At 51.5% G+C, this 27,758-nt stretch overlaps 1 protein-coding gene across 1 annotated transcript; it reads left to right on the top strand.

Annotated features, from left to right (window-relative positions):
* ADRA1D (adrenoceptor alpha 1D) lies at positions 1-27,758 on the top strand. The gene is made up of 2 exons (XM_055265809.2): positions 1-1,616; positions 25,789-27,758. The coding sequence occupies exons 1-2, from the start codon at positions 506-508 to the stop codon at positions 26,394-26,396; spliced, it is 1,719 nt and encodes a 572-aa protein (XP_055121784.1). The 5' UTR covers positions 1-505; the 3' UTR covers positions 26,397-27,758.

Here is a 27,758-nt window from a genome sequence, read left to right as displayed (position 1 = left end):
GCTGCGGGACCCGAGCACGCGCCAGCGCCGCAGCCCTCCTGGACCCCGACACAATCGCTTGTCCTGAGCGAAGGGTCCCTTCTCCCCTGGAGTGTGGCGCCCCTCTCTCGGCCCGGGTCGCCCCCTCCTCCTTCCTGGCGCTGCCCCTCCTCGGTCCCGCCCCCCGCGCCGAGTTGGGAGCGCCGCAGTGGCCGCTGCCTGCACCGCCCGGCCCGGGAGCCGCCGCTTTGCCCGCTTGCCGGGCACGCTCAGAGCGCCGCGCGCGTAGCCGGCCCCGGCTCTTCGGTGCTACTCCACGGCCGGCCTCGGGGAGCCCGGCAGCCGCCCGGGCCAGGCGGCTCCGCTCTCGGACAGCCGCGCTCCGCGTCACAGGAACTTGGGCAGGACTCCGACCGGACCCGTGCGCGGAGCTGCATCTGGAGCCCCGCGGCTATGCCCTGTGCTCCCCTCCCTGCCGGCCGCTCGTTCTGTGCCCCGGCCCGGCCACCGACGGCCGCGCGTTGAGATGACTTTCCGCGATCTCCTGAGCGTCAGTTTCGAGGGACCCCGCCCGGACAGCAGTGCAGGGGGCTCCAGCGCGGGCGGCGGCGGGGGCAGCGCGGGCGGCGCGGCCCCCTCGGAGGGCCCGGCGGTGGGCGGCGTGCCGGGGGGCGCAGGCGGCGGTGGCGGCGTGGTGGGCTCAGGCAGCGGAGAGGACAACCGGAGCTCCGCTGGGGAGCCGGGGAGCGCGGGCGCGGGCGGCGACGTGAATGGCACGGCGGCCGTCGGGGGACTGGTGGTGAGCGCGCAGGGCGTGGGCGTGGGCATCTTCCTGGCAGCCTTCATCCTTATGGCCGTGGCAGGTAACCTGCTTGTCATCCTCTCAGTGGCCTGCAACCGCCACCTGCAGACTGTTACCAACTATTTCATCGTGAACCTGGCCGTGGCCGACCTGCTGCTGAGCGCCACCGTACTGCCCTTCTCGGCTACCATGGAGGTTCTGGGCTTCTGGGCCTTTGGCCGGGCCTTCTGCGACGTGTGGGCCGCCGTGGACGTGCTGTGCTGCACGGCCTCCATCCTCAGCCTCTGCACCATCTCCGTGGACCGGTACGTGGGCGTGCGCCACTCACTCAAGTACCCAGCTATCATGACCGAACGCAAGGCGGCCGCCATCCTGGCGCTGCTCTGGGTCGTAGCCCTGGTGGTGTCCGTAGGGCCCCTGCTGGGCTGGAAGGAGCCCGTGCCCCCTGACGAGCGCTTCTGCGGTATCACCGAGGAGGCGGGCTACGCTGTCTTCTCCTCCGTGTGCTCATTCTACCTGCCCATGGCGGTCATCGTGGTCATGTACTGCCGCGTGTACGTGGTCGCGCGCAGCACCACGCGCAGCCTCGAGGCAGGCGTCAAGCGCGAGCGAGGCAAGGCCTCCGAGGTGGTGCTGCGCATCCACTGTCGCGGGGCGGCCACGGGCACCGACGGGGCGCACGGCATGCGCAGCGCCAAGGGCCACACCTTCCGCAGCTCGCTCTCCGTGCGCCTGCTCAAGTTCTCCCGTGAGAAGAAAGCGGCCAAAACGCTGGCCATCGTCGTGGGTGTCTTCGTGCTCTGCTGGTTCCCTTTCTTCTTTGTCCTGCCGCTCGGTGAGTGACCCCTCTCCCACCGGCCCCTTCTGTTCTCCCTGAGCCTATGGCGGTGCCCTCCTGGCACCCAGACTTGGGCGACCCTCACCTGAACCTAGAAGGTTGACTTAGCAAGTCCTGAGTCTCCTAAGAGGCAGGTGTGCATGCACCATTTTGTGGAGTGCCAAGGAGAGGTTCTTCATCCTCGCCAGGTTTGTTTCACAGGCTTCTAACTTTTCTGTCCTTCCCTTCTCTTCCAAGCCTTGGGCTTATGCTGCTGGCCCCTCTAAAAATAAAACGTCTGTGAAAATCTGGGCGGGCATCTGCCCATATGTGGTCGGCGGTGTATATGTCCCCCTACAGATCCCCCTCCCGGAAGGTGGGCGCACAGAGTGGGTGGGCCTACATGTGTTCATTCATGGGCAGCAAGCCCTGGCCAGTCAGCAGGTACATCAGCAGATGCCAGAAGCCACCCGCTTTTCCCCAGCACTCATTCAGTTTGGAAGCTGGCCCCATTTTGAGACCCTCCCCAGCTGGTGTTTCTGAGTGCCCTGGGTTCTCATTTCTGAAATCCCCTCTTGGAAAGGAAGGAGGCTGTGTGGTGATGAGAAGCACAGGGATAGGGATAAATTATCAAACGGAAAGTTCATATTGTTAATCGTTATTTCTTGAGCTTACTGAGTCCTTGAGCTCTTCCGGGGAACTTTCCTGCTTCTTTCACAAGCTGCCCTGCAGTCCTGGGAGGTGGGCAGCTGTTTTCAGAGGCCGCCTCCTACCCCTTGAGGCCTCTCTTGGAAGCCCTGGGTCTGGGACTGGAGGCTGGACCAGTGCAAGGAGTAGAGGGGGAACAGCATCTCTGGGGACGAATTTGCCCGGAGTCAGATCCACCCATGGCTGCAACCTCCGCAGGCCCAAGCCGGGCCTTCTCTGCCTTTCCCAGGCCTGGACCCTTCCACACTGCCAGGCTGAGTCAGGAAAGAGACAATGGCCTCCTTCCTGTGCCCCCCGAAAGCCCTCTCCACACTGCAGCCACAGTGAACTTTATGTATTATAAATTAGATGTGTCACTCTCCTATTAAAAGCCCTCAATGCTTTCCCACTGTCCTGAGAACAAAATCCAAACTCTCTATCTTCACCTATGAGAGGGTGACCTTCAAATATATTATTGTCCAAACCAAAATAGGACACTATGAATATTTACACTGGGACCACAGGCTGGAACTGGGGCCATGAAGACATGTGGTCCCCCTTCCTACAATGGAGATCTCAAATGAGAGCCGTCTCCCTCTCTGCCCTCCCCCTCTCTGCCCTCACGGTCTTGCCGCTTCCCTATACTCTGGGCTCCTCCCCTCTGACCCTTTCCGGTTTCTTGCCGGAGCCCATGCCTGTCCTCAGGCCTTTGCACTTGCTGTTCTCTCTGACTTCACTGTCCCTCCCAGTCCCTCCTGGCCAACTCTACCCTTTAGGTCTTGGCTTAAATGTTCCCTCTTCAGAGGGACCTTCTCGGACCCATGACCCTCAGTCGTGTCCTTGTTTTCTCCCTTGAAGCACAAGGTTCGCTTCCTTCACTAGATCATTGGTTGTAATTGCATCTGTGTGCTGCTTGGTTTGTTTCTGGGACTGGCCCAGAAGCTGTGTGAGGGCAGGGATGTGTCACCTGGGTCATCACTGAGTCCACGGCACTCAGCATGGGCCTGGTATGTGGGGAGCAAAAGAGAGCACTGCAGTGAGGACCACAGGTTCTGGTGCCAATCCCAGCTCTGCCTCTCTCCTGCTAGCTGTGTAACCGTGGGCAAATCCCTTAACCCCTCTCTCCTGGCTTTTTTATCTATAAAATAGAGATGGGGTGATGGTAATCATGCCTATCTATAGGGCCATCATGGAACTGTAGCTTTTGTAGTGGATACTCAATATAGGGTAAGGAATGAATAAGTAACTCTTGAAAATCATCCAGCCAAAGGTTGTTGCAGGGATGAGGCAAGCAGCGGACCCTAAGCGACACACTAGGAGAGGGAGGCAAGTAAGCAGGGAGGAGAAAGTTGGTGCCTGCCCCTTTAGACACCCAAGCCCATCCCCCAGGCCCATCGCCCCAGCCCCTGCTCCAGCCTTGCCCAGCTGTGCTGGGCTCCTGGGTACCCTCATTCAACCCCTGCCCCTTGGTTCACACTGGGCCCCTGTAGGGAACGCCCAACCTGTGTAGAATGCCAGCTCCCTGTTTTATTTTTCCTTTTAACTTCCTTTAAAATTCTAGTTTAATGCACAAATAAGGAGAAAACAATTAAAAAAACACCCACATACCTGTAATCACCTATACTGAACAGATGTTAACATTTTGCCGTATTTGCCTTAGACCCCTTCCTCTCTCTTTTCAAATAAATAGAACAAGCCATAACTAGATCCCCTCCTCCTGTCCCTTCCTCTTTCTCTCCCTGCCTCGCCAGAGATAAATCTGGAGTTTATCACTCTTATACAGATTTTTATACTCTTACTACAAACATCTGTATCCATAATAATATATTGTTTTGTTTGTCTTTGAGATTTATATGAATGGCACCATGCCATGCATACCACTATTCTTCAATTTGCCATTTCATCCAACATTATGTGGCTGAGATTTGTCCATGCTGGGCCATTTTCACAGCAGTACATTTGAGAGTATTACACAGTGCGTTGATCCTGCTGAATGTTAGGTTTTTCTAACTCTTCCTTGTTCCAATCAACACTGCAAAAGGCCACTGCTTTCTTTGAGGTCCACATCACATGACTCCCTCTTCCAGGAAGTCATCCCTTAATTTCCATGACCTTTGCTCCTTGCTGGCACGCACAGCTCTTTCTCAATCCTTACATTTCTGCTGCGCCTCACATGTGGCGTAGGGAACTGGGGGGTGGAGGAGGCCCTAAATCCTCCTTCCTAATGGTCTGTGCTGCACCAGGTTTCTCAGGGCACCTTTCCGAGTGCTTCAGAGCAGAGCCCAGGGACACTGGTGGAGCTGAATTGAGTTGAATCTGGCAATGATGAGCAAACAGGACAGAGGCCAAACAAGGAAACAAAATATTCTGATCTGCCCCAGTATGGCTTGGAGGGCAGAAGCAGCAGAGAGGGAGGGCAGAGCCCATTTGGAGCAGGAGGGGTCCGGAGGCTGTGCAGGAAGGAGAGGAGGCCAGGAGGTCCTGACACCCCCAGCATAAGGCCCAGGCCTGGGAAGAGGGAGATACCTTTGAAGGAACAGGGAACACTGAGCAGCAACTGTTGGGGGGAATGTGGACCCCCGGGGCTGGTATATGTTGGTATGGAGGTACCAGGTATGTGGTAGGGGATAGAGAACATTGGAAACTTGGATGCAGGGATCAAAGATGGAGATGGTTGCAGGAGCATGGGGTGCAGTCTCCCAGAAAGAGGAGGAGAGAGAAAAGAGGATCTCAGGACAGAGCTTTGGGGAGCATTGACGTTGAAAGACCCAAAGGAGGCAGAAAAAGAGGCAGCCAGGAGGAGCAGGATGGCTGTTGAGATGGCACCTGCCTCCTCCCAGGTCCTGGTCACCACACCAGCTGTGACGAGCACCAGAGACGGAGAGATTGAGAAACAATGTATATGCCAGCAAGGAATGGGCCCACATAGGCCCTGGAAGTAAAGGCACCCAGTAGGGCCACAGCAGACCTGGGGTGCCCTCACTCACACTTCCGCACACAAAGCCAGGTGGTAGCAGCAGCCACAGCGGGCTGGAGGGCATCAAGAGCCTCAGGGAAGGGCCCGGAGTCCCAGAGGAACATTGGCACTGTGAGCCATGGGCTGTCACCTGTAAACCTGGAATGCTGTGGTCAGGCCAGAGAGGCAGCACCACAAGCGGGCTGTCCTGAACTGTGGGGGCATCTAAGGACCCAAGTCACTGGCTGGGAGAGACTGGGACACAGATGTGGGCACCTAAAATCAAGTCACTGGCTGGGAGAGACTGGGACACAGATGTGGGCACCTAAAATCCAGAGAATCCCAGAGAGTAGCTGGAGATCATCCCCTACACTTCCAGCTGCCCCACTTTCCCTGTGAGGAACAACTGCAGAGCATGTCCCCAAGGCAGGCAGAGGGTCAACAAGCACATTAGACCTCAAGTGCCCCGATGCTGCAATTTCAGGAGGCAAGTCCGGGAAGGGCAGCACCAGCTCCTCTGGGACCCCAGGAAGCTGCTGGTGCCAGAGGTACGGAGGTGTGTGTAGAACGCCCCTTGCTGAGAGAGAGGGGAGGGCACCCTCCTGCCCACATTCCATGGTGATGCCCAGTTGAGCTGCCTGCTCCGTGCTTAGTGACCCAGGACAGTCCTGTTCCCTGCCTGTGACCGGTGGGATAGCTAGTAGTGCTCCCCTTTCAGTCACAGATGCTCCACTTTGGAGATAGAACGTAGTGACACCAATCCCTGGGGCCTGTGGAGGAGGTGCTCTTGGCAGCCCCGCCCATGCCAGGTACAATCCCCTACCCTCACCGCAGCAAGCTGGTGCAGGGCTGGGTGCCATGGAAAATCACAGGGAATTGTCTAAATCTGCCCTCCTCATCAGGATCCTTCAGCCGGATGCCCGAGGAGCCCAGACTTGTAGAGTGAGTGTGGGAGGGGCCGCAGTGAGAGCCTGCTGCCTGCGGACTTCCAGAGAGGACCCAGAGAGAGGGGGCGTGGCTGGGGCGGGGCTGCGTCGTTGGGACAGGTGGGTAGGTTGGAAAAGTCCCTGATAAAAGTCTCTGCAGCCTCTGCGCCGAGAAGCTTCGTGCAAGAATCCCCTGACCCTAGAGGTCTAGGCCAATTGTTTGGTGTAGAATGCAGATCATCCTCCCTGCGGGTGTGAGGGGTACTGGAGGGGCTGGGGAAACCCTGCCCCAGGCAAGCACCCATCTGCAGAAAAGCTTCCTCCTCTCCCAGGAGCCTCCAGAGGCCGTGTCCCTCCTGCGTGTTTTCATGGCGGCAGCATCTCACTGCGTTTGGCTTTGGGCTGCCTGGCAAGCGTCCCCCAGCCATGCCCAGAGGTGGACTGTCTGCCGAGACCTACGTACACACACAAACACACACACACACACACACACACACACCAGCCCTACCCCTGTCATTCCTAGTGACCACTCACAGACCCCAGGCTTTCAATCCCAGCTCTCTCTTGTTGGGCAGATCACCGAGCATCACTGACCTCCACCCACCAAATGCCATCCACTCAAAGCAGCCCAGAGACTCAGAGCCCAGGGCCGCCCTCAAATCCACCTCAAGGCGTACAAGCTGGGCAGAGGCTCTGATATCAGAAGTCCCAGGACAGCCCAGCCAATGTCCCACTCCAGCCATCTGTGAGCCACACCTGAGCCTCTCTCCTATCTTGTCAGTCTGTGCTCTGTGATAGTGCCTGTGTCCCTGACCACCCCCAGACTTAGATGTCCCATGTGCTTCTGAAACACTCTGCATGTACTTTTATCACAATGCACTGGAATTGTCAATATTCAGATATGTATCATGAAGTGTGAGGGCAAAGGGAACTACACACACGTAGGTACAGGAGTAGCGTATTGCTGGGTTGCTCTGTGGTTCGGGAGACCTAAAATGTGTAGCCTATGAGAAGAGGGGTCAAGAGATGAGGCCAGATGCCATCTGCAGGAGAATGGATAAATAAACCATGTATCCATAGACTGGACCACCGTACAAAGAAAAATAGCAAACTACTGATGTGCACATGGATGAATTTCATGCATGTTACACTGGGCAAAATAAGCCAGGTCTGAAACTAAAAGTGTACACACCGTATGATTCTATGTAGATGAAGTTCAAAAACAGGGGAAACTTATCAATGGTGATAAAATCCAGGATAGTGGTTACCCATCTGTGTGTGTGCAGTGAGTGTACTAACTGGAAGAGAATGCTAGAAAACTTTCTGAAGGGCTGGGACAGTTCCATACCTTGACCTTGGTAGTGATGACATTGGTGCATGCATATGCAGAGCCATCAGGCTGTGTGCTTCAGATACACACGCTTTCTAAATTTGACTGTCTACATGTTATGCCTTCGTTACAGTGAGAGAGAAGGCAGGAGGAGGCAGGAGGGAGGCTGTGAGCCCTGCTTAGTAATTGGTGTCCAGGCTGGAAGGCATACTTTGGTGGCCCCTTGTGGAGAGCGGATTATGCATATGTCTGAGAGTCGGCCAGGTGCTAAAGGACTCATCTCCACAGGCTGCCTGAGGTTGTGCAGGGGTCTGTGGATGAAGGGGAGAGGCGAGGGATGCTTTGCGGTAGGTCTTCAGTAATGGCATCATTGTCTCCCGGCTCAAAAGCCTGAAGAAAGGGCTGGCATTACGTCTCCTATCTGTGCTTTTGTGGCACCTGGCACATAATAGGTGCTCAGTAAATATGTGCAGAAGAAGGAAATGGTGGAACCCATGTTCTATTCCCATCCTGCCACGCCAAGGGTCTGGGTGGCAAAGCACAGCCCTCCATTTATTTATTATTTTTACTTTCTTTTATTGTGGCAAGAGCATATAGCATGAGATCTACCCTCTTAACACACTTTTAAGTGTGAATATCATATCATTAACTACAGCACACTGTTGCACATGAGACCCCTAGAACTCATCTATCTTGCCAAACTGAAACTTTATGCCCATTGATTAGCAATTCCCAATTTCCTAGCACCCTTTCTCCCTGGAAACCACCATCCCACTCTTTGAGTCTATGCATTTGAGTATTTTAGAGACCCCCATATAAGTGGAATCATGCAGTATTTCTCCTTCTGTGACTGGCTTATTTCACTTAGCATAACAGCCCTCTATTTAAAGTCAACTCTCCTTATCTGTTGTGGGTTGGGGGTGAGTCCCCATTTTTGTGACCTAAAAAAAAATCCTTAACAGAACATTTAATATTTATTGAGTGATTACTATGAATAAGCAATGAGCTAGGGTTGGGTTTTTTTCATGTTTTTAACATGGAAAGTTTCAAACACATACATTGGTAGAGAGAACTCTGTTAGTATAATGAACCCCTGTATACCTGTAACCCAGCTTCACCCCAAAGCTAACCTAGATTCTTTCCATCCTCACCCACTTTCCCATCACTGTAGATTATTTTGGATTTTTTTTTGTTTGTTTATTGAGATGGAGTCTCTCTGTCTCCCAGTCTGGAGTGCAGTGGCGCAATCTCAGCTTACTGCAACCTCCACCTCCTGGGTTCAAGTGATTCTCGTGCCTCAACCTCCCAAGTAGCTGGGATTATAGGTGTGCACCACCATGCCCAGCTAATTTTTGTATTTTTAGTAGAGATGGGGTTTCACCATGTTGGTCAGGCTGATATCAAACTCCTGACCTCAGGTGATCCACCCGCCTCAGCCTCCCAAAGTGCTGGGATTACAGGCGTGAGCCACCGCACCTGGCCACTGTAGAGTATTTTGAAGAACATCCAGATACAGTATCCCTTCATCTGCAAATCCTTAATATATAGTTCTAGAAGATAATAACTGTAAAAAAAAAAGCCCACAATCCATTATAACACATAAAATCATTTAATATCATCAAATATCTACTTAGTGTTGAAATGTTGCTGGCTGCCTCGTAAATTTTTGGTTGGTTTGTTTGAAGCAGAATCCACAGAAGGAGCACACATTACATATGATCGATTTGCCTATTAGGTTTCTTTACTCGGTAAGCCTCCACTGCTTTTTTTTCTTTCCATTTATTTAGTGAAGAAACCAGATTGTCCCCAGGTGTATCCTACAGTTTGGAGTTTGCATCTCCACGGTGCCATCTAACATGTCCCTCTGTTCCCTGTACTTCCTGGGTGCAGGTTTGGCCTGGCAAGAATTCTTCTCTTTTGTGGTGTCAAGATTGACCAGAATTCATGTGCTGTCAGCCTGCTCTGTCCATTACAAAGTGACCCATCAGCCTTTCACCTGCTGGTTTTGGCAGCCATTGACCATGGCCTGGACCCATTATATCACTGGGGCTTGAAGTGGGGATATTCTAATCCTATCATTCCTTCTTCATTTATTCACTAGCACTCTAAAATGATTTCACCACTAGCTGTTTGGTTTAAATAGAATCTGTACAGCAAAGGCAGGGAAGATGTTCAATATTCCTCTTTATCAGAGGAAGAGTCAGTTCTCTAGCATTCTTTCCAGACGTGACCACTGAGGCTGTTTTAGTACCATGGTAATGTCATTATTTTTAGACATCCTTGCTGTTCCAACACATCACAGACATCATTGTTTTGGGCTTGGCCAGTGGGTACTCCTTCCAGTTGGCTTCTGAGATCTTTGGCAGAACCTGGAGCATCCTGAGCTCTTCTCTGCTTTCTGGTCTGATAAGATGCTTCAGGCTCAGCTTGCATTTTTTCTGCCCTAGACCTGGAATTAGCCATTTCTCTAAAGAGCCCTAGTCTCTTTCAATGGAAGATGACTGTCTGAGCTGTTCATTGATACTGAGTTGGTCACTGATTCAATGGACAGATCTAGGAAGTACATTTTATTTTCGGTAGAAGAAAAACACAACACTGATGGGGACTTCTGTCCTTGGACGTATATTCCTCCTCCCCATCCCCTGAAGATCTTGTCCTCTGCCCAGCTCCTGCTGATATGTTTGTCCCAAACATCTGACGAACTCTTGATCACCCTGCTCCATTCATTAAAGATCTGGGCATCGGAATCATACTGTTTTTTCCCCACTCCCACCCCTACCCTGGTCATCGATGTGACTCCACTATACTGAGGCTGACCCATGATGACACTCTGGCCTTGAGACTACAATGACCTTCCCCTCCTCCCCTCCTCCAAGGCTTATGCCCTGGTCCATGTGCCCATTTTAATCTCCCTCCCCCAGAATCCTCAGTGAAGCTCTTCCTCCTGAGTCCATCTACTCCTGTCCTCCCTGCTTGGCTCCCATTACACCTGCTCGTCAACCCCAGCCTTGACCAAGCCTTCACCTCCCTGCCGTCACCTTGTCTCCCAGTTGATTACACATCCCTTCCTTAGTCAGCTAGTCCCAGAGGATGATCTGTCGCTTCATCCCCTCTTGCCGTCTTTAATTCCCTCACTTCCTCCTACTTCTGTGAGCCCCAGATCCTGAATTAGACCATTCCTCCCTATGATGTCCTGGTAAATGTTTCACAGTTGGCTCTGGGATGGAGGCTGATTTATAGCGTCTGCCTATTTTCATGGTGTAAATATTCCAAAGAGAGCACACAGCATTTCTGAAATTGTAGCAAGCTAGTGCAAACCAGGGTCTAGCTGAGCACTTGCTGTAGAAAAGTCACACTTTTCATAGTCAGGCTGCTGCCTCGAAGCAGCCCTCAGGGTCTCCCCATAAGTCCTGCAGATCCTCTGTGAGCTCTGACTCTCTCTCAGCCCTTTTTCCTTTCTAAGGAGCCTTACTCTTTCAGTTACTCCTCAACCCTCTTTGTCTCCTACCTCTCTTCGGTCCACACATACAGCACATCGACATGTCCAGAGCTTTCTTAAAGATTCTCCCTCAATCCCATGGACCCTTTTGTCCTCAGCCTTCCCCCACTTAGCGCTGTAGTCTTTCCTCCCTTTCACCTGCTTGTAAGCATATTCTTTGCTACTTACCCTCTTAACTCTTTTTTCTAAAGATTAGTAGCTGCTTTATTTTATTTGTTTTTTTATTTTTTGAGACAAGGTCTTGCTCTGTCACCCAGGTTGGAGTGCAGTGGCATGATCTCCGCTCACTGCAACCTCCGCCTCCCAGGTTCAAGTGATTCTCCTACCTCAGCCTCCCAAGTAGCTGGGACTACAGGCACCCACCACCATGCCCGGCTAACTTTTTTTATTTTTAGTAGAGACGGGGTTTCACCATGTTGGCCAGAATGTTCACCAGGTGACATTCACAGGTCTGGACGTCTCGGGGGCGTTATTCTATCTACCACACTTCCATGCCCCAGCCACACTGTCCTCCTCTCCTAGGCCCACCTTTCTGCTTCTCCCCTCGAGCCTGCCACTTCTCCCAAATTCTTCATCTTGGCAAATGGCATCTCTGTCTGTCCTCTGGAGTCCAAGCTAGGAACCTGAGCATCAGCCTCAGTTCCTCCTCACACCCCACTCAGACACTCCAACCTCCCAAACATCCCTCAGTCTGTTCTGTTTTCTCATTCCCACTCTCCCACCTTAATTAACTAATTAATCACAAACACATATATCCTATGTGCCAGGTGCTGTTCAAATCATTTTATCCCCCTAACAGTCCTATGAGGTAGATGCTATTAGCAGCCCCATTTACAGAGGAGAAAACTGAGGCACCAGAGAGTTTGAGTAATATGACCAAAGTCCCCCCAGTTTATAAGTGTCAGAGCCAGCATTGGAACCCAACTACTTTGGTCCCAGAGTCCATGTTATTTCTTGCCTGGGTCAGAGGTCGGGCTGGGGCCAGGGTTAAGGGCCATAGTTGGAAGCCATGTTTTCAGCTTTCCATCCCACCCAAGCCCTTAGCCCCTACACACATCCCCCAGGCTTACTTCTATGTCTTGGATACTGGCCAAGAGGGGATCTTGAGGACTGCCATGGGACATGGCCCCTTCCCACATGGCCAGATCCTCTCCCAGACCCTGGCAGACCCCCAAAGTCCCTGAGGAAGTCTCTGAGTCCCTAAGACCATCTCTGCCCCCGCCTAAGCCCATCTCTGCCCCCGCCTAAGGCCAGGCCTGCCGTGCACCCCCCAGCCCTGCCAGGCACCCTGAGCATGCTGGAGGGTAGGACTTCCCTCACTTTGCAAGTGGTCACCTAGGAGAACAGGGTCTTGAGTCTCTGAAAGCCAGTGTGGAGCCCAGTGGGCAAAGCCCAGGTGGCTCAGTGCTGGGACTCCCGGACAGCACGGCCACTGCCTGGGAACCTTCTCTCCCCTGGTATTAGTGCTGCTCTGCTCACACCCAGGAGCCATTTGTCAGTGTGGCCCCAGAGCCGAGAGGCTCATGCTTGGATCAGGGTCCAGCCTGGCCATGGGGCAGAACTGCAGCCTTGGTCACTCAGAGCTTGGGGTGTGGTCATTCCAAGACCACAAATCAGGAAATAAGTGAGTTAAGAAGTGACAACAAAGAGGAGAAAGAAGGGGGAGGAAGAGGGAATGTGGGAAGAGAGAAGGGAGAAGAGGAGGGAAAAAAAGAGTCAAAGAGAAATGGGTGGGGCCCGGTGGAGGCCTAGAGGAGGCAAGAGGATGCGGGACAGGCCTATGGCTCATCTCTCTAACTTAGGCTCCACCAGGCAGCCTCCATTGCTCTAGGAGCTGCCCTCCCTTCACCTGCCCCTCAGCTACAGAAGGGAGTCGGGGGCCAGCCCCAGGTAGTTCAAGGATCCTGAAGCAAACACGAGGGCACAGGACTTCTGACCTACACCTGGTGCATCTCAAGTGAGAGGACCCTGTCAGTTACCTCTCACCACAGAAGATCGGTGATGCAAGGAATGTGAGAGACTTGGCTTGGTACAGCAGGCCCCACAGTGCCCTCGACTCACCCCTTCGAGTCTTCACAATCCATCTGAGATCTGAACCATATCCAGGTCACCTTTTCCGGACAGGCTTCCATGATTGTGTCCCCTTCAAAATGGCCTTATCTCTTACCTCTCACCTCCTCCCCTTCTCCACTTTGGCGGTCCTAACTTCCCGCGTGTCTCTTCAACTTGTCAGGCACCCTGCTGCCTCAGGGCCTTTGCACATGCTCTTCCCTCTGCCTGGAATTTTCTTTCCTCAAATACATGCATGGCTCACTCCCTCACAGGGTCTTCAGGTCTTCGCTCAAGTGTACTGTATTAGAGAGGCTTGCTGACCCTTTATAATATAGCAAAGAGGCCTGTGAGGGGCAGAGGTCCCAGCCTCTCCTGGGGAAGGCTGCTACTGAGCTCCAAGGTTAGGGCCGTTGCGTGAGCAGCTGAGCAAACTGAGGGAGAGGAAGGGAGTCTGGGGCTGGGAATTCCTTCTCTCCTAGCCCTGCTGGCAGGGTGGGAGGAGACTGAATATCTAGAAGGATGGGGTATTTTTACTCCTCTGTATCTCTGTGGCCAGGGGAATGGCTTACTATGGATAGAAAAGTCCCAGTGAGGAGAGGGTAGGAAGATGGGGGAGGCTGGGGTGCAGCCTGATATTTCATGGTCATCTACAAGTTATGAGCAAGGCTGGCTGTGAATTCTGACAATCTGCCAAGAACAAGTTCCTTCTGGTGATGCCAAAAGAGTGCTATTAATCACACAGTCCGCCCCTTGACTTCAGCGCCGTCTGTCCTCAGCAAGGCTTGGCCAGTCAGTCGCTCGGCTCCAGCCATGTCCCTCCCTGCCTTAGCAGCGTCTCAGCAGCTTCTGCAGGCCTGGCCATTCCTGTTCCTTAGGAAAACGGACTGGCTTATGATAATCTTGGCTGTAAACAAACCCCCTGCTTCAGTTTCCCCAACAATATGTGGGCCCGGCTGGCCCAGCCAACACGCCAGAGAGTGGCTTTTCTTGCTGACATAGGAGAGGCCCCACCTCTTCTGACCAGAGGATGCCCAGCCCCCCAAACGTTAGGTTAGACTCCTGACATGGGCACCCCAACACAGGGAATGGGGAAGGCAGGCTGGAGCAGCCCAGCCAGCTGGATGGCGACTCACCACATGGGAGAACAAGAACAAGAAACAGAGAGGAGCGGGCGGGAGTTCTGTTTTTGGCCGTCTCCTCCCTGCGTCCTTACTGGGTCTCCTCAGAGGTGGGTTCATGCAGCCACGCTCACCCCCCACCCCACTGCAAGCCTCCTGTTGAACGGGGAGAAATGAACACAAACGTGCACACTCAGGCCCCACCTTTCCCAGCAGGGGGCAGAAGAGTGATGATGGCCACTAAGGGCTAATCCCTGGTCCCAAGGTTTTGGGGACCAGGAAAAGCACTTGAAGATGTGTCCATGCACTGACAAAGAATGTCTTGGGTCGGGTTCCCTAGAAGCAGAGTTTGAGATGGGGGTTCTTCTTGAAGGATTTTTTTTTTCTAACAGATCTCATGGTGCTAGGTGATCTGTTCTCTTGTTGAGACAGGGTCTCAAAAAAAAGGCAGGTACATGCAGCCACCATGCAAGTGGCTGCATGTACCCACCTCTGTTGCCCAGACTGGAGTGCAGTGGTGCAATCATAGCTCATTGCAGCCTCAACCTCCCACGTTCAAGTGATCCTCCCACCTCAGTCTCCCAAGTACCTGGGGCTACAGGTGTGCACCACCACACCTGGCTAATTTTTATATTTTTTATAGAGATGGAGTTTTACCATGTTACCCAGGCTAGTCTGGAACTCCTGGGCTCAAGAAATTCACCTACCTCGGCCTCCCAAAGTGCTGGGATTTATATGCATTAGCCACCATACCCAGCCTGGATGATTTTTTTAAAAATAAATATTTTATTTTATTTTTTAGAGTCAGGGTTTCCCTAAATTGCCCAGGCTAGGTTTGAACTCCTGGGCTTAAGCAGTCCTCTCACCTCAGCCTCCCAAGTAGCTAGGACAGCAGACATGCACCACTGTGCCCAGTTGGAATTTTTTGAAAGAGGAATTTCAGGAGACACCTGTGAGGGAGGGCGGGAAGCCAGAGGGGAATAGTTAAAGCCAGGGTGTGGTTGAGGCAAAGCTTGGCCTTAGCCCAACCCCACAGGGATCCCTGGGGCAAGAAAGGCAGAATTAGACTGTGCTGAGGCAAGGGTGCCGGCCTTCTCTATCACCACATCAGTCTGTCATTGGCTGCAGGTTGTCCCCTTGGGAAGCAGGTGTCATGGACCCAGTTGAAGCAGCTCCCATTGACTGAGGGCAGTTGTCCAGAGAAGGGGCAACAGCCAGCCTCTGACTGCAAACACAGCACCTGGGGGCCCCTGGGCAGGGCACCGACATCATCTGACTTCAAGCCTGAAAGGGACTTTGTGAGCAAAGACTTGAAGGAGGTGAAAGAGATGGCCAAGCAGCTCTCTAGGGTTCCTCCCAGGAGTTTGGGGTCATTCTGATACTCTCTCCAGCTAGCAAGCCCCACCCCAGCCCTTCTGAGCAGTCTGGATGGATGGACGTGGAGCTGAACCTGATGTGGCATGCCCTGCAAGGCGCCCTTGAGGACATACAGGCCAGCAAATGCCACACGGCCTGGTGTAAGCAGAATGAAGCATGCTCCGAGCACGCACACTCCAGAAGCCACTATCACCCTCTCACACCCCAGCGGAGCAGGCAATCGCAGGAACACCCTTGGAGAAGGTTCTAGGCTGAGTCAAGGCTGAGCTCCAGGGGAAATGCCCCCTGTGGAGAGAGGAGGAGGACTAGCCTCCTCGCCAGACGAGCCTTGTGAAAACCCAGAGGCTGCCGAGCACAGTGGCGCATGCCTGTAATCCCAGCATTTTAGGAGGCCGAGGAGGATGGATCACCTGAGGTCAGGAGTTTAAGACCAACCTGGCCAACATGGCAAAGCCCCATCTCTACTAAAAATACAAAAAATTAGCCAGGCGTGGTGGTGGGTGCCTGTATTCCCAGCTACTTGGGAGGCTGAGGCAGGAGAATTGCTTGAACCTGGGAGGTGGAGGTTGCAGTGAGCCGGGATCATGCCATTGCACTCCAGCCTGGGCAAGAGAGCGATACTGTGTCTCAAAAAAAAAAAAAAAGAAAAAAAGAAAAAGAAAACCCAGAGGTGGGATGGGCTCACTGCTGGTGGGGCAGCTGCCAGGAAGAACAAACAGAGTGGCTGTGCCTCCTGACCCCAGTGCCCCTGGAAGCACAAGGGGAGTTCTGTTTCTCTGTTTAAGTGATGTCAGGAGAGGACCGGGAGCTTTAGGACTAGACCAATTCAGATGCATGTCCTGACCGTAAGGGCTACTTGCTCTCTGGGTAACTAGAATCATTCTGCAAAGCGGGATGCCATGAGGATTCATTGAGACCTACATAAAAGGCCCAGCATGGTGCCTAGAAGGTACTGAACACTCGGAAAGCATCAGCTCCCTTTTCCTTCCTCTGCACGTTAGAGGCCACCTATTCAAGTGCCATTTACTTGTTCATTTCAGAGTCCCTGCTTCGTTCAAGTCAAGCACTTGTGCTAGAGGCTGGGATAAAAAGAAAAACATATTGGACAGTGCAAAAACATGCCTTTTAGAAAATTTCTCAGGCCAGACACGGTGTCTTACTCCTGGAATCCCAGCACTTTGGGAGGCTGAGGCGGGGGGATTATTTGAGGCCAGGGGTTCAAGACCAGCCTAGGAAACATAGCAAGACCCTGTCTTTACAAAAAAAAATAATAATAATAACAATTAGCCAGGTGTAGTGGCACATGCCTGTAGTCCCAGCTAATTGGGAGGCTGAGGCAAAAGGCTCACTTGAGCCTAGGAGTTCAGTGAGCCATGATTGCACCACTGCACTCCAACCTGGGTGACAACAAGACCCAGTCTCTGAAAACTGAAAGAAAAGAAAAGAAAGGGAAAAGAAAGCAAGGAAAGAAAGAAAGAATCCCATCTCTGCCTTCAAGAAACCAAGAGTAACATAGAGTAGATGAAGTAATAGCAAATTGTATGAACCTGTAGTTGCACAGGAAAGGACAGCTGAGCCAGACTGGGTGGGGAGACACCTGACCTGGGGCTGCAGGGACTTAGGGAGGAGGCTCCTGGGAGCAGCAAGTCCTGGCAGAGAGGCAGAAGGAGCCTAGCTTTGTGGGAGGATCCGCTTGGGGCTTAACATGGCTGAATTTGGAGGAAGGCAGGACAAAGACAGCACTGGCCCTAGAAACGTTGTGTTTCCTTGTGAGCAGCACCATGTTTCGATTGATTCCTCTGAGCCACAGGAAGCCATTGACAGTTTTCAGAAGGGAAAGGACAGAAACCAACTTTTAAGGAAAAGTCTCCCAGCAGCTGTGTGCAGAGTGGAGAGGATATGGGTTGAGGCCCGGGGCTGTGAAGCCAGGGGTTGTCAGGGGCTGCTGCCGCCACCTAAGCAAAATGAAATGACAGAGCAAACCAAGGCTTAAAGAACATGGTGAAGTACAGGGGACCCGCTAAAAAGGACATCTACCGCACAGGACGTGGTGACCAGTTGGATGTGTAGGATACAGAGGAGGGATTCATTCAGCAAACTCAGCAAGTGTTATGCACCTGCTGTGTGCTTGATATGCCTGTGAGGTCTTCTTGGCAATGGGAATGCAGCACCAAGCAAAACAAACCCCGGCCCCACCCCAGGGATGTTCATTGCAGGGAGATAGACGATAGACAAATGAACTGTGACTCAAATAGGACAGAAGGTGACAAGTACCATGAGGCACAACAGAGCAAGCTGAGCCAGGCAGGGAGCACAGGGTTGGGGGATATTGCAATTGTAAATACAAAGTCAGTGTGATCTCATCACAAAGGTGAGGGTGTGAGCCACATGGATATTGGAGGAAGAAAATTCTGGGGAAAAAGTGCAAAGGTCCAAGGTGGGTGTGCATCTGGCATGTCCAAAAAGCAACAGGGAAAGCAGTGTGGCTGGAACAGAGTAGACGAGGGAAGGAGAGGAGAGGAGAGATTTGGGGGGACATGTTGAGCTATGTAGGTCATAGGCTCTTGCTAGGAGGAGGCAGAGGAGCTGTTGGAGGGTTCTGAGCAGAGGAGTGACGTGACCAGTCTTTTCAGTCTTTCTAGCTGCCAGGTTGAGAAAAGATTCAGGGTGCAGGGGCACAAGCAGTGAGGGGGCTGCTGGATTCATCAAGGCAACTGATGATGGTGTCTCAGACAGGGTGGGAGGGCACACTGAGGGTGGGTGGTTGAGTTCTAACCTCATCTCCTTCCTCTCTGCCCTCATCACTGCATTCTGTCCACACCAACCTCGTCATCGTTGTGCAAACATACCGGGGCCACCTCAGGGCCTTTGCACTTGCCGTTTCCTCTGCTGGAATGTTCCTCCCCAGATCTCCACACATCTCATTCACTCACTTCATTCAGCTCCTTACTCAAATGTCACATTCTCATCAGGTCTTTCCTGGCCACCTTATCCAGAATTTATATCACCACCCCTAGCCACATATCACAGGCACACTCGCCTCGTATCTTCCTTCCTGCTTCATTTTTTTCAACCTTTACTCTTTGATACCTTTACATTTTCCTTGTTTATCCTGTTTATTTCCTGTCTTCCCCAGTGAAATGTAAGCTTCATGAGGACAGGATAAGTGTGAGATCCACTAGACTCCCAAGGGGAGATGTCCAGGAGGCAGCTGGATCTATGAGTCTGGAATTAAGGAGAGAGGTCTGAGCTGTAAAGTCAATATTTAACACCATGAGCCTGGATGACATTGACAGGAGAATGCAAAGACAGGAAACTGCAAGACTAAATGAGGCGCTCCTACATTTTAGCAGTGAGGATGTGAGGAAGGAGCAGCAAGGAAACTGACAAGGAGTAGGAAAAACCAAGAGACTGTCATCCGGGAAGCCACAGATGAGATGAGTGGCACCCAGGAGGATGAGGGCAGTGTCTGCAGGTTGAGGGCCTGGGAGGGGTGGAACATGTGGGGCAAAGCAGCAGAGCAGAGTGAGGTCAGGTGGGGACAAGGAGACTGTAGGTGAGGGCTGGAGAGGTGGAGAGAACAAGGTGGTAGCCAGGGAGCCAGCCAGCAGAGAGGCAGCAGCTGTAACCAAGGCAGGCTCGTGGGTGGCTTAAGGATCGAGAGCTCCACCATACAAGTAGGGACACTAACCTTGGGTGGGAGGAGAGATCCCTTCCTTACCAAAGAAGAGGAGAGGTGAGGAAGGCTGGGCAAGTGCCTAGTTTCTGTGGCCTCTGCTTTCCCTGTGAAACAGGAGGTAAGATCAACTGCTCCAGAGAAGAAGGGGCAGGCTGCAAGGCTTGGAGAGAGGAGTAAAGATTTGGTGTAGGAAAGGCTACACTGTAGGCAACTATATGTTTCCTCTCTGTTTCACCTTTTAAGGCTAAGCTTCCCACACTGTGCTTGGCACATAGTAGGGGCCTCATACATTCTTGGACTCTTCTGTTTGTATCACACCTTGCAACTCATCCATTACCAACTCCTTTAGGCTGCCAAATCCCCCCAACTTTGCACCACCTCCTTAATGCCACTTTGATCAACACTCCCATCATTGTCTACCTGAGATGCAGTAAAGAGCCGGTACAGGAAAAGGGAGAGAGTTGGCAGAGGACAGGAGCCTAAATCACTGGAAATATGGGACATAGAGCTGAGGTCGGAGACCCCAAGAGTGTTCAGGGAGCGATTAAATTGCTCTAGAGTCAGGATCTGGCTGGATGAGTCTCCCTACATCCAGAAGGATGAGGAGGTGGGTTGGTGGAAAAGAGAACAGTTGAGGTGCTGGTGAGTAGGAGTCTCAGCTAAGCAGAGAAGGAGGAATCCAAGGAACTGGCAGGAGGTCAAAGTACAGATAAGGAAGAGAGAGAAAACACAGGAAGTTGCACTGAGTGGCTAATGGATTTTAAGTGAAGAAATGAAATGCTCAGGCTTATATTTTAAAAGGATCCCCAGCTGTGCATAGAGAGCAAGCTTCGGAGTGGGGGGCGGGCACAAGGCAGGAGCAGGAAGGCCGCTTAGAAAGGCACTGCAGGGGCCAGGAGCGGTGGCTCACACCTGCAATCCCAGCACTTTGGGAGGCCGAGGCAGGCGGATCACCCGAGGTCAGGAGTTCGAGACCAGCCTGGCCAACATGGGGAAACCCCCATGTCAAAAAAAAAAGAAAGAGAAGAAAAGAGAGAGAGAGGAAGGAAGGAAGGAAGGAAGGAAGGAAGGAAGGAAGGAAGGAAGGAAGGAAGGAAAGAAGAAAGGAAGGAGGGAAGGGAGGGAGGGAAAGGAAGGAAGGAAAGAAGGAAAGAAAGGCACTGCAGGTAGACAACGATGGTAGCCTGGACCAAGGTACATGAAGGTGATACAAAGAAAGTCGAGGGGACTTAAGGGCCAACAGGAGTTGGTGATGGGTGAGCTGCAAGGTGCAATACACAGAAAAGAGTCCAAGAATGTATCAGGTACCTACTAGATGCCAAGTGGTAGTGGGAGCTTAGCCTTTAAAGGTGAAATAGACAGGAAATTGATCATTATCTATAGTGCTCTAGGCACTTAAAAGGGAGTGTGATGTGCTGCTGGTGGGAGGGGAGTAAAATAGCTCGGCTGGGTCAGGAGCGGGTGGTGTAAGAGAGACTTTCAGAAGGAGGTGCCACTGGAGCTGGCACTACCAGATATAGAGGAAGGGCATTCCAGGATAATCATGTGCAAGAGCCCAGAGGCAAGACTGGGGAGCCCCTTGTGGCCAGAGTGCAAAGTGAGTCAGCATGGCCACTTGGCTGTTGCACATGAAGAGGACTGCAGAGAGACATTGGAGCCACAAAAGAACAACGCCCGTGAGCCAAGTGCCCATGCTCAGGGGTCTTAGGGCAGTTCCCCATTTCACACTCATGGTATGCCATGGAGAAGGAAATGCCCAGTTGTCTTTCTGACTTCCAGAGATGCCTGCATGAGGCTGTGGGCCCATAAGAGAATGCTGAGGGGTGCAGCCAAGAGAGTGGGCAAGTGCAGGGAGGTGTAGGTGGTGGATTGGAGCACTGTGGGCAGAGGCGGGTGTGAAATTCAGACCTGCATCTGTGAGCGGAACAGGAGAAGTCTCTTGAGAGCTGCTGCCTGTGGAATCTGGAGCCCAATGCACAGATTGTTTGTATTTCCAGGCAACATGTCTGCATGCAGTGGGCAGAGAACACGTAAAACAAAGTTGTGGCAGATGCCACTGGTTCCCCACCCATCTCCCCCAGAGCTTTAGTGCATGAGGGCCAAATTCTGTTGAAGCACCTGCCTGCATTTCTTTGCCCAGGGACTTTCTCTGCACACTCATGTGGCAGAAAGGAAGTGTGGAAAATTAACACCCAGAAGGAGCAGCCCAAACAATGACTGATGGAAATGGGCGTATAAATACCTCACCTCCCTCACTCTACTGGTGTGAGAACACTGAGGTTTGTGCTCTTCATAGCCACCCAGAGCTCCCCCATTGCCCATAGTGATCAATAACTTGATAACACACTTTATTGGCTTCCTTCTCTTCCCTCATTCTTTTTCCCACTCCACTCAAGCTGTTTCATTTACCTCCCAAATTAAAAGCTTGTATTTCCATTCTTGTCAATCTGCTCTGGGAGAGCCCAAAGTAAGACAAAACCTCAACAGGATACAGTGGGAAAACCTTGGGGCTGAAAGGCTGAGTTTGTACTACAGCTCCTTCTCGTGTAAGGAATTCCCAGCTCACAGCAGGTTGGTTGAGCATAAATTACCATATTAATGTTTACAACATGACCTGGCCATACTACAGGATACCATGTTGCCCACCAGTCTGAATAAAAACCATGCAATAACAATGTCCTTTGGCCAGCTTCAGGCTCACCACTGAAAAGCATAGTCCACTGATTTGTCATCCTGGGCTAAATATAAAAGAATTGTAGCCTGAGTCAGAAGGCTATTTTCAGCACTCTGTCTTAGTTCACAGCCATTCAGCGATGCTGTTCTTGAGGGCCACTTTCCTAGAGGCTGAGGTCAACACTAGTGGCCCCCCACATTCCAGGGACGGCCCAATCCCTCTCCCAGGGAAAATAATCTCCTTCACACATCCTGACTAATGCGCCAGTGGCCCCTAACCCCATTAGGTCTCAGCTGCTGTTTCTGGCCATTCTCCAGAGCTAGAAACTGAGTCCCTTCCCAGATCTGAGGTCTCTTCACTCAAAAGCCACAGAAATGGAGGTAATAGATACTAATAGGCCAGGCATGCTGGCTCACACCTGTAATCCCAACACTTTGGGAGGCTGAGGCAGGCGGATCACTTGAAGTCACTAGTTCAAGACCAGCCTGGCCAACATGGCAAAACACTACTACAAATACAAAAATTAGCCGGGTATGATGGTGCACCCCTGTATCCCCAGCTACTCAGGAGGCAGGGGGATCGCTTGAGCCCAGGAGGTGGAGGTTGTGGTGAGCCAAGAGCATGCCACTGAAGTCCAGCCTGGGTGATGGGAGAGAAACCCTGTCTCAAAAAAAAAAAAAAAAAAAAAAAAAAAAAAAAAAAAAAAAAAAAAAGTAATAGGTACCAATACTTTTTAAGAGCCTGCTAAGTGCTGGGACCTAAAATATATGAATCTTCACAAAATGCCTTCTAGAAAAAATAATATTAAAAGGAAAGTAAGACTTAGATGGGTCAGGCACAGTGGCTCACGCTTGTAATCCCAGCACTTTGGGAGGCTGAGGCAGGTGGATTACAAGGTCAGGAGTTGGAGACCAGCCTGACCAACATGGTGAAACCCCGTCTCTACTAAAAATACAAAAATTAGCTGGGCATGGTGGCGCGTGCCTGTAATCGCAGCTACTCAGGAGGCTGAGGCAGGAGAATTGCTTGAACCCAGGAGGTAGAGGTTGCAGTGAGCCGAGATCGCACCACTGCACTCCAGCCTGGGCGACAGAGCGAGACTCCATCTATAAAATTAAAAAAAATAAAAAAATAAAAAATAAAAAACTTAGATGGCCACATAACTTGCTTAGGGCCATATGACCAAGGTTTGAGAAGCCTGTGCCATATGATGCTATGGGACCCTCCTCTTCCCCTGTGGTGTCTCTTAGCACCAGAAACTGTCTCTGTATGGTGGGAGGAGGGGTGATAAGCAAAGCTGATATTCCCCAGGTCAAAGAGAGGGGAATGGTGCCTCTGCCTCCTCAGTAGGGATCCCTGCTCTTTTTTCTTTGAAGGCAAGAGGAAGACAGAGAAGGTCCCATAATTTGTCAAGGACCCCCCACCCCTGGCCTGCTTGGCCTCACAGGCACCTGCAGCCTCTATCCAGGATGGAACACCCCTGGCCCCCTGCTCTCTTGCCCCTACTGCTGCTGAGGGTGAGTGAGGATGAAAGAGTGGCCTCTGCTGCCTGGATTGTGCCTTTGCATTTGGTCATGTGCCTTTCTGGAAAAATGACCTTTTCTGGGTCCATGGTAGGGATGCCAGGAGAGATGTTTGTGGAAAGGTGGGTCTTCCTGGCACAGCTCAGATCCTAGTGCCCCTGCCCCATCCTGCCTGGCACTCTCCTTTTTCAAAACCATCCCAGAAGCCTTTCCTGACCACTTCCACTGGAACAGCCCCATTGCCCTGCATCTCAACAGCCCATGAGCAGTGTGTTTATGGAGGCTTAATTCCAGGCTCTATCTCTCCCCTGCTTAAAAATATTCACAGCCCCTAAGCATCCACAAAATAAAAGCTGAACTTCATAGCATGTAAGCCCCTTCACTATTTGTCCCAAATGAGATTTTCTGAGTTTATCCTATAGGATATTCCAAGGACCCAAACTTGGTATTTTCTTGCCCACCTGTCCTTTCCACCTGTAATACCCTCTGCCCTGCCTCAACCTGGCTGACCCCCCTAAGCTGTCTCTGAGCCTGTGGCTGCCACCCTACATGCACACACAGCTGCAGTGGGGAGCTACAGTGGAGGTTATGTCCTGTTAAACCTGTCGTAAATTGAAAATATCATAGGTCAAAATGCATTTAATACATATAACCTACCGAACATCATAGCTTACGCTGGTCTACCTTAAACATGCTCAGAACACTTACATTCACCTACAGTTGGGTAAAATCATCTAGCACAAGGCCTATTTTATAATAAAGTGTTGCATATCTCATGTAATTTATTAACTACTATATTGAAAGTGAAAAACAGGATGGTTGTTTGGGTACCTGAAATATGGTTTCTACTGAACGCATATCACTTTTGCACCATTGTAAAGTCAAAAAATTAAGTCGAACCATCAAAAGTCAGGGACTGTCTACACTGAGCACCACCATCATCACCCCACCTCCATCTCAAAGATATTTATTCACATTCTAGCTAGGAAATAAGGGCCATGTGTAATGCCTCCTCGTGTGTGTGAGCCCAGCACAGCACCTGGCAGGGAGCAAACCTTGGCCAACATTTAATTCGAGCGTTCTCACCCCTTTTTGTTACAGACTACTTAGGCACCTGGGGAAGCGTATAGGTCCCTTCTCAGAGTCACGCTTTCAAAAGCATAAAACAAAATACAAAAGATTACAAATGAAACTGATTTTATTGGAAAAGCCATCAAAATATTTTTACAGGAAATGCATGACTTGCTAATGAATGTGCTTCTGCATTAAGGTATTACATAACAAGATCTAGTTCAATTGTTCTAGGACCATTTGTTGAAAAGACAAATGAAAAGACTACCCTTTCTCTATTGAATTATCTTTGTACCTTTATCAAAAATAAATTGACTCTGTGGGTCTAAAAAAAAAACAAGATCTAGTGGTGCATTCTAATGACTGTCATTTCCCAAAAGTGAGGAGCATAGAGAATATTTCAAAACATCTGCAACTGAAAGTGATAGGAAAGTATCTGTGGGGACTGCTAATATTCGTTTGAATCATATTATCAATTAAAGAAAAAAAGCTTTTTAAAAATTAACATTAGTTTTATTTTGAAGCCTTATTGAGGACTATAGACTAAGCCCTGTAGCCCAGCCCTTCAGAGAGGTTATATCAGACTGCTCCAGCATAGTATTTTAATCTACTGTTTATATATAGGTAGCGGGGGTTCCATATGTACAAAATTATATTGAACTTGCTCAGCAATTCTATTAAAGCAGAATTATATTGAGTTTTGAGTGTAAGAGTATATCTGTTCATAGCAGCATAATTACTAACCTGGTCAGACGTTATCTTCTGTGTAGGAAGAGGCAAGGACTAGGGTCATTTATCATTTCAGGAAAATAGTGACTCAGACAAGAAATGTGGCAGGGAGGCGGGGGCATATGTTCTATCCTATTTTATCTTCAAAGCATCTTTCCAGAGAGCTGTAGTTTGTCACAGAGTCGGGGGCTTTGTGAAATGATGCTGGCACGCAGAAATGAGCAAACATGGCTATGTTTGCTACTTTGTCTCATAATACGAAACTGCCAATATTGCACCGGTTTTGAGCTACAAAAACAGCAATTGCACGTGGTTTTGTCTAACTCTACTCTGGTTTGTTGCCTACATTCATTGAAGGTAATCCTCAATATCAGGTAGCGGTAAGTGAAAACAATTATTATTTTTCTCTATCCAAGTTCATGGACCTCCTGATTTACAGCACGGATCCCTTGAGAACTCCTAGTCAATGACTCAGCCGAGGCTACTGAAGGGTCTCCCCTTTGCGCCCAGAGCCGCCTGGCCTCTCCCTCCCCAAGCAGCTAACCAGTATCGGTCTCTGCTCCCTACAGGCTCCTTGTTCCCGCAGCTGAAGCCATCGGAGGGCGTCTTCAAGGTCATCTTCTGGCTCGGCTACTTCAACAGCTGCGTGAACCCGCTCATCTACCCCTGTTCCAGCCGCGAGTTCAAGCGAGCCTTCCTCCGTCTCCTGCGCTGCCAGTGCCGTCGTCGCCGGCGCCGCCGCCCCCTCTGGCGTGTCTACGGCCACCACTGGCGGGCCTCCACCAGCGGCCTGCGCCAGGATTGCTCCCCGAGCTCGGGCGACGCGCCCCCCGGAGCGCCGCTGGCCCTCACCGCGCTCCCCGACCCCGACCCCGAACCCCCAGGCACTCCCGAGATGCAGGCTCCGGTCGCCAGCCGTCGAAAGCCACCCAGCGCCTTCCGCGAGTGGAGGCTGCTGGGGCCGTTCCGGAGACCCACCACCCAGCTGCGCGCCAAAGTCTCCAGCCTGTCGCACAAGATCCGCGCCGGGGGCGCGCAGCGCGCAGAGGCAGCGTGCGCCCAGCGCTCAGAGGTGGAGGCCGTGTCCCTAGGCGTCCCACACGAGGTGGCCGAGGGCGCCACCTGCCAGGCCTACGAATTGGCCGACTACAGCAACCTACGGGAGACTGATATTTAAGGACCCCAGAGCCAGGCCGCGGAGTGTGCTGGGCTTGGGGGTAAGGGGGACTAGAGAGGGAGGCTGGCGTTGTTCTAAGAGCCCCCGTGCAAATCGGAGACCCGGAAACTGATCAGGGCAGCTGCTCTGTGCCCTGAGAAACTGGGCAGAGCTTGAGGCTGGAGCCCTTGAAAGGTGAAAAGTAATGGGGCCCCCTGCTGGACTCAGGTGCCCAGAACTCTTCTCTTAGAAGGGAGAGGCTGCGGGCTCCGTGGGGCCTTTTGCTCCCAATCCCTGTTTGAGAAACACTGCCCCATCCTCCATGCCCTGAACCCTGAGTAGATAGCCCCAAGCATGGCCAGGAAGGCCTGCCCCTCCTCTTCTGGGAAATAGGCACAGAAGCTTTGGCCGGCTACCCCAGTGCCTCCCTTAGGGAAAAAGTCAGTGGGACCAGGGCTCCTCAATGGACAAATTTCTCCTTCTTACTGCCGACTGGAGGAACCCAATGGACCTACCACCACCCACAAGCTTTGGTGGCAGATTGTATAGCCGTCATACAAGCCTGCTGTATTTATCCATGGGCCCAGAGTCCGCCACCCAGGCTCCTCCGTGCACACCCATCACCTGGCCCCTAACCCTTATTACTTCCCCTCAAGGGCCTTACTGTTTACACTCTGTACATAGCTCATCGTGCCTGTGCCCCTCACTTCTTGCTGGGATTCCAAGCCACCAATTGGAGAGCTTTATTTGTCATTTTGAGACATATTTATTGGTAAGAGTACTTCTATTTTGTCCAAACTGTGCAAACTGTCCCTCTTTAGCCCATAACCCATTAAAAAAAAAAAAAACTACTTTTTCCCCTAAAGTCTGTCAAGAACTAAAGGCCCGCAACAGAATAGATTGGGTCTACATTTGCCTTTCTAGTTTCAACTTAACTGACTCTTTAACTGATGGCTGCTGTCTGTTGGGAGTTTTAGCATGACCAAAGGACCTGGGGGGGTTGTTAGGTTTTAAAACTCACATGATCGGTCTTGTGAACCAAATAGTAATCCTAAGCACAAATTGTCCCTTTGTCAGTCTCCCCAGATGCTTATGTAATGCTCTGAGGGCCTCAGTGAGGAAGGCGGCCATCAGGTAAATGGGTGAAACATAACTTTACATGAAAAGATATACAAGCCTGAGTAGATAGCTGTACATGGCTAGGAAAAGAACCCATACCTAGGAACCATGCTTGTTAGCTTTGAGTAAAATGTCATATTTCTACTTGTCATATTCCCATGAGATTGCAGGCATTTCAGTCTTCAGCTGGATAGTATCAACCACATACTTCCAACCAGCATGGGGGTGATGGCTGTGGTCCAGTGGACCCTTGGGAGGAGAGTG

The sequence above is a fragment of the Symphalangus syndactylus genome, chromosome 24 (genome assembly GCF_028878055.3).
Source record: "Symphalangus syndactylus isolate Jambi chromosome 24, NHGRI_mSymSyn1-v2.1_pri, whole genome shotgun sequence".
NCBI classification, from domain to species: Eukaryota; Metazoa; Chordata; class Mammalia; order Primates; family Hylobatidae; genus Symphalangus; species Symphalangus syndactylus.
This window is presented reverse-complemented; position numbering and strand designations above follow the sequence as displayed.

Bases quoted from the DNA above. Each gene is read 5' to 3' on its own strand.
- ADRA1D (XM_055265809.2), top strand. From the start codon at position 506: ATGACTTTCCGCGATCTCCTGAGCGTCAGTTTCGAGGGACCCCGCCCG. The intron at 1,617-25,788 runs GTGAGTGACCCC...TGCTCCCTACAG, and splicing joins CTTCTTTGTCCTGCCGCTCG to GCTCCTTGTTCCCGCAGCTG.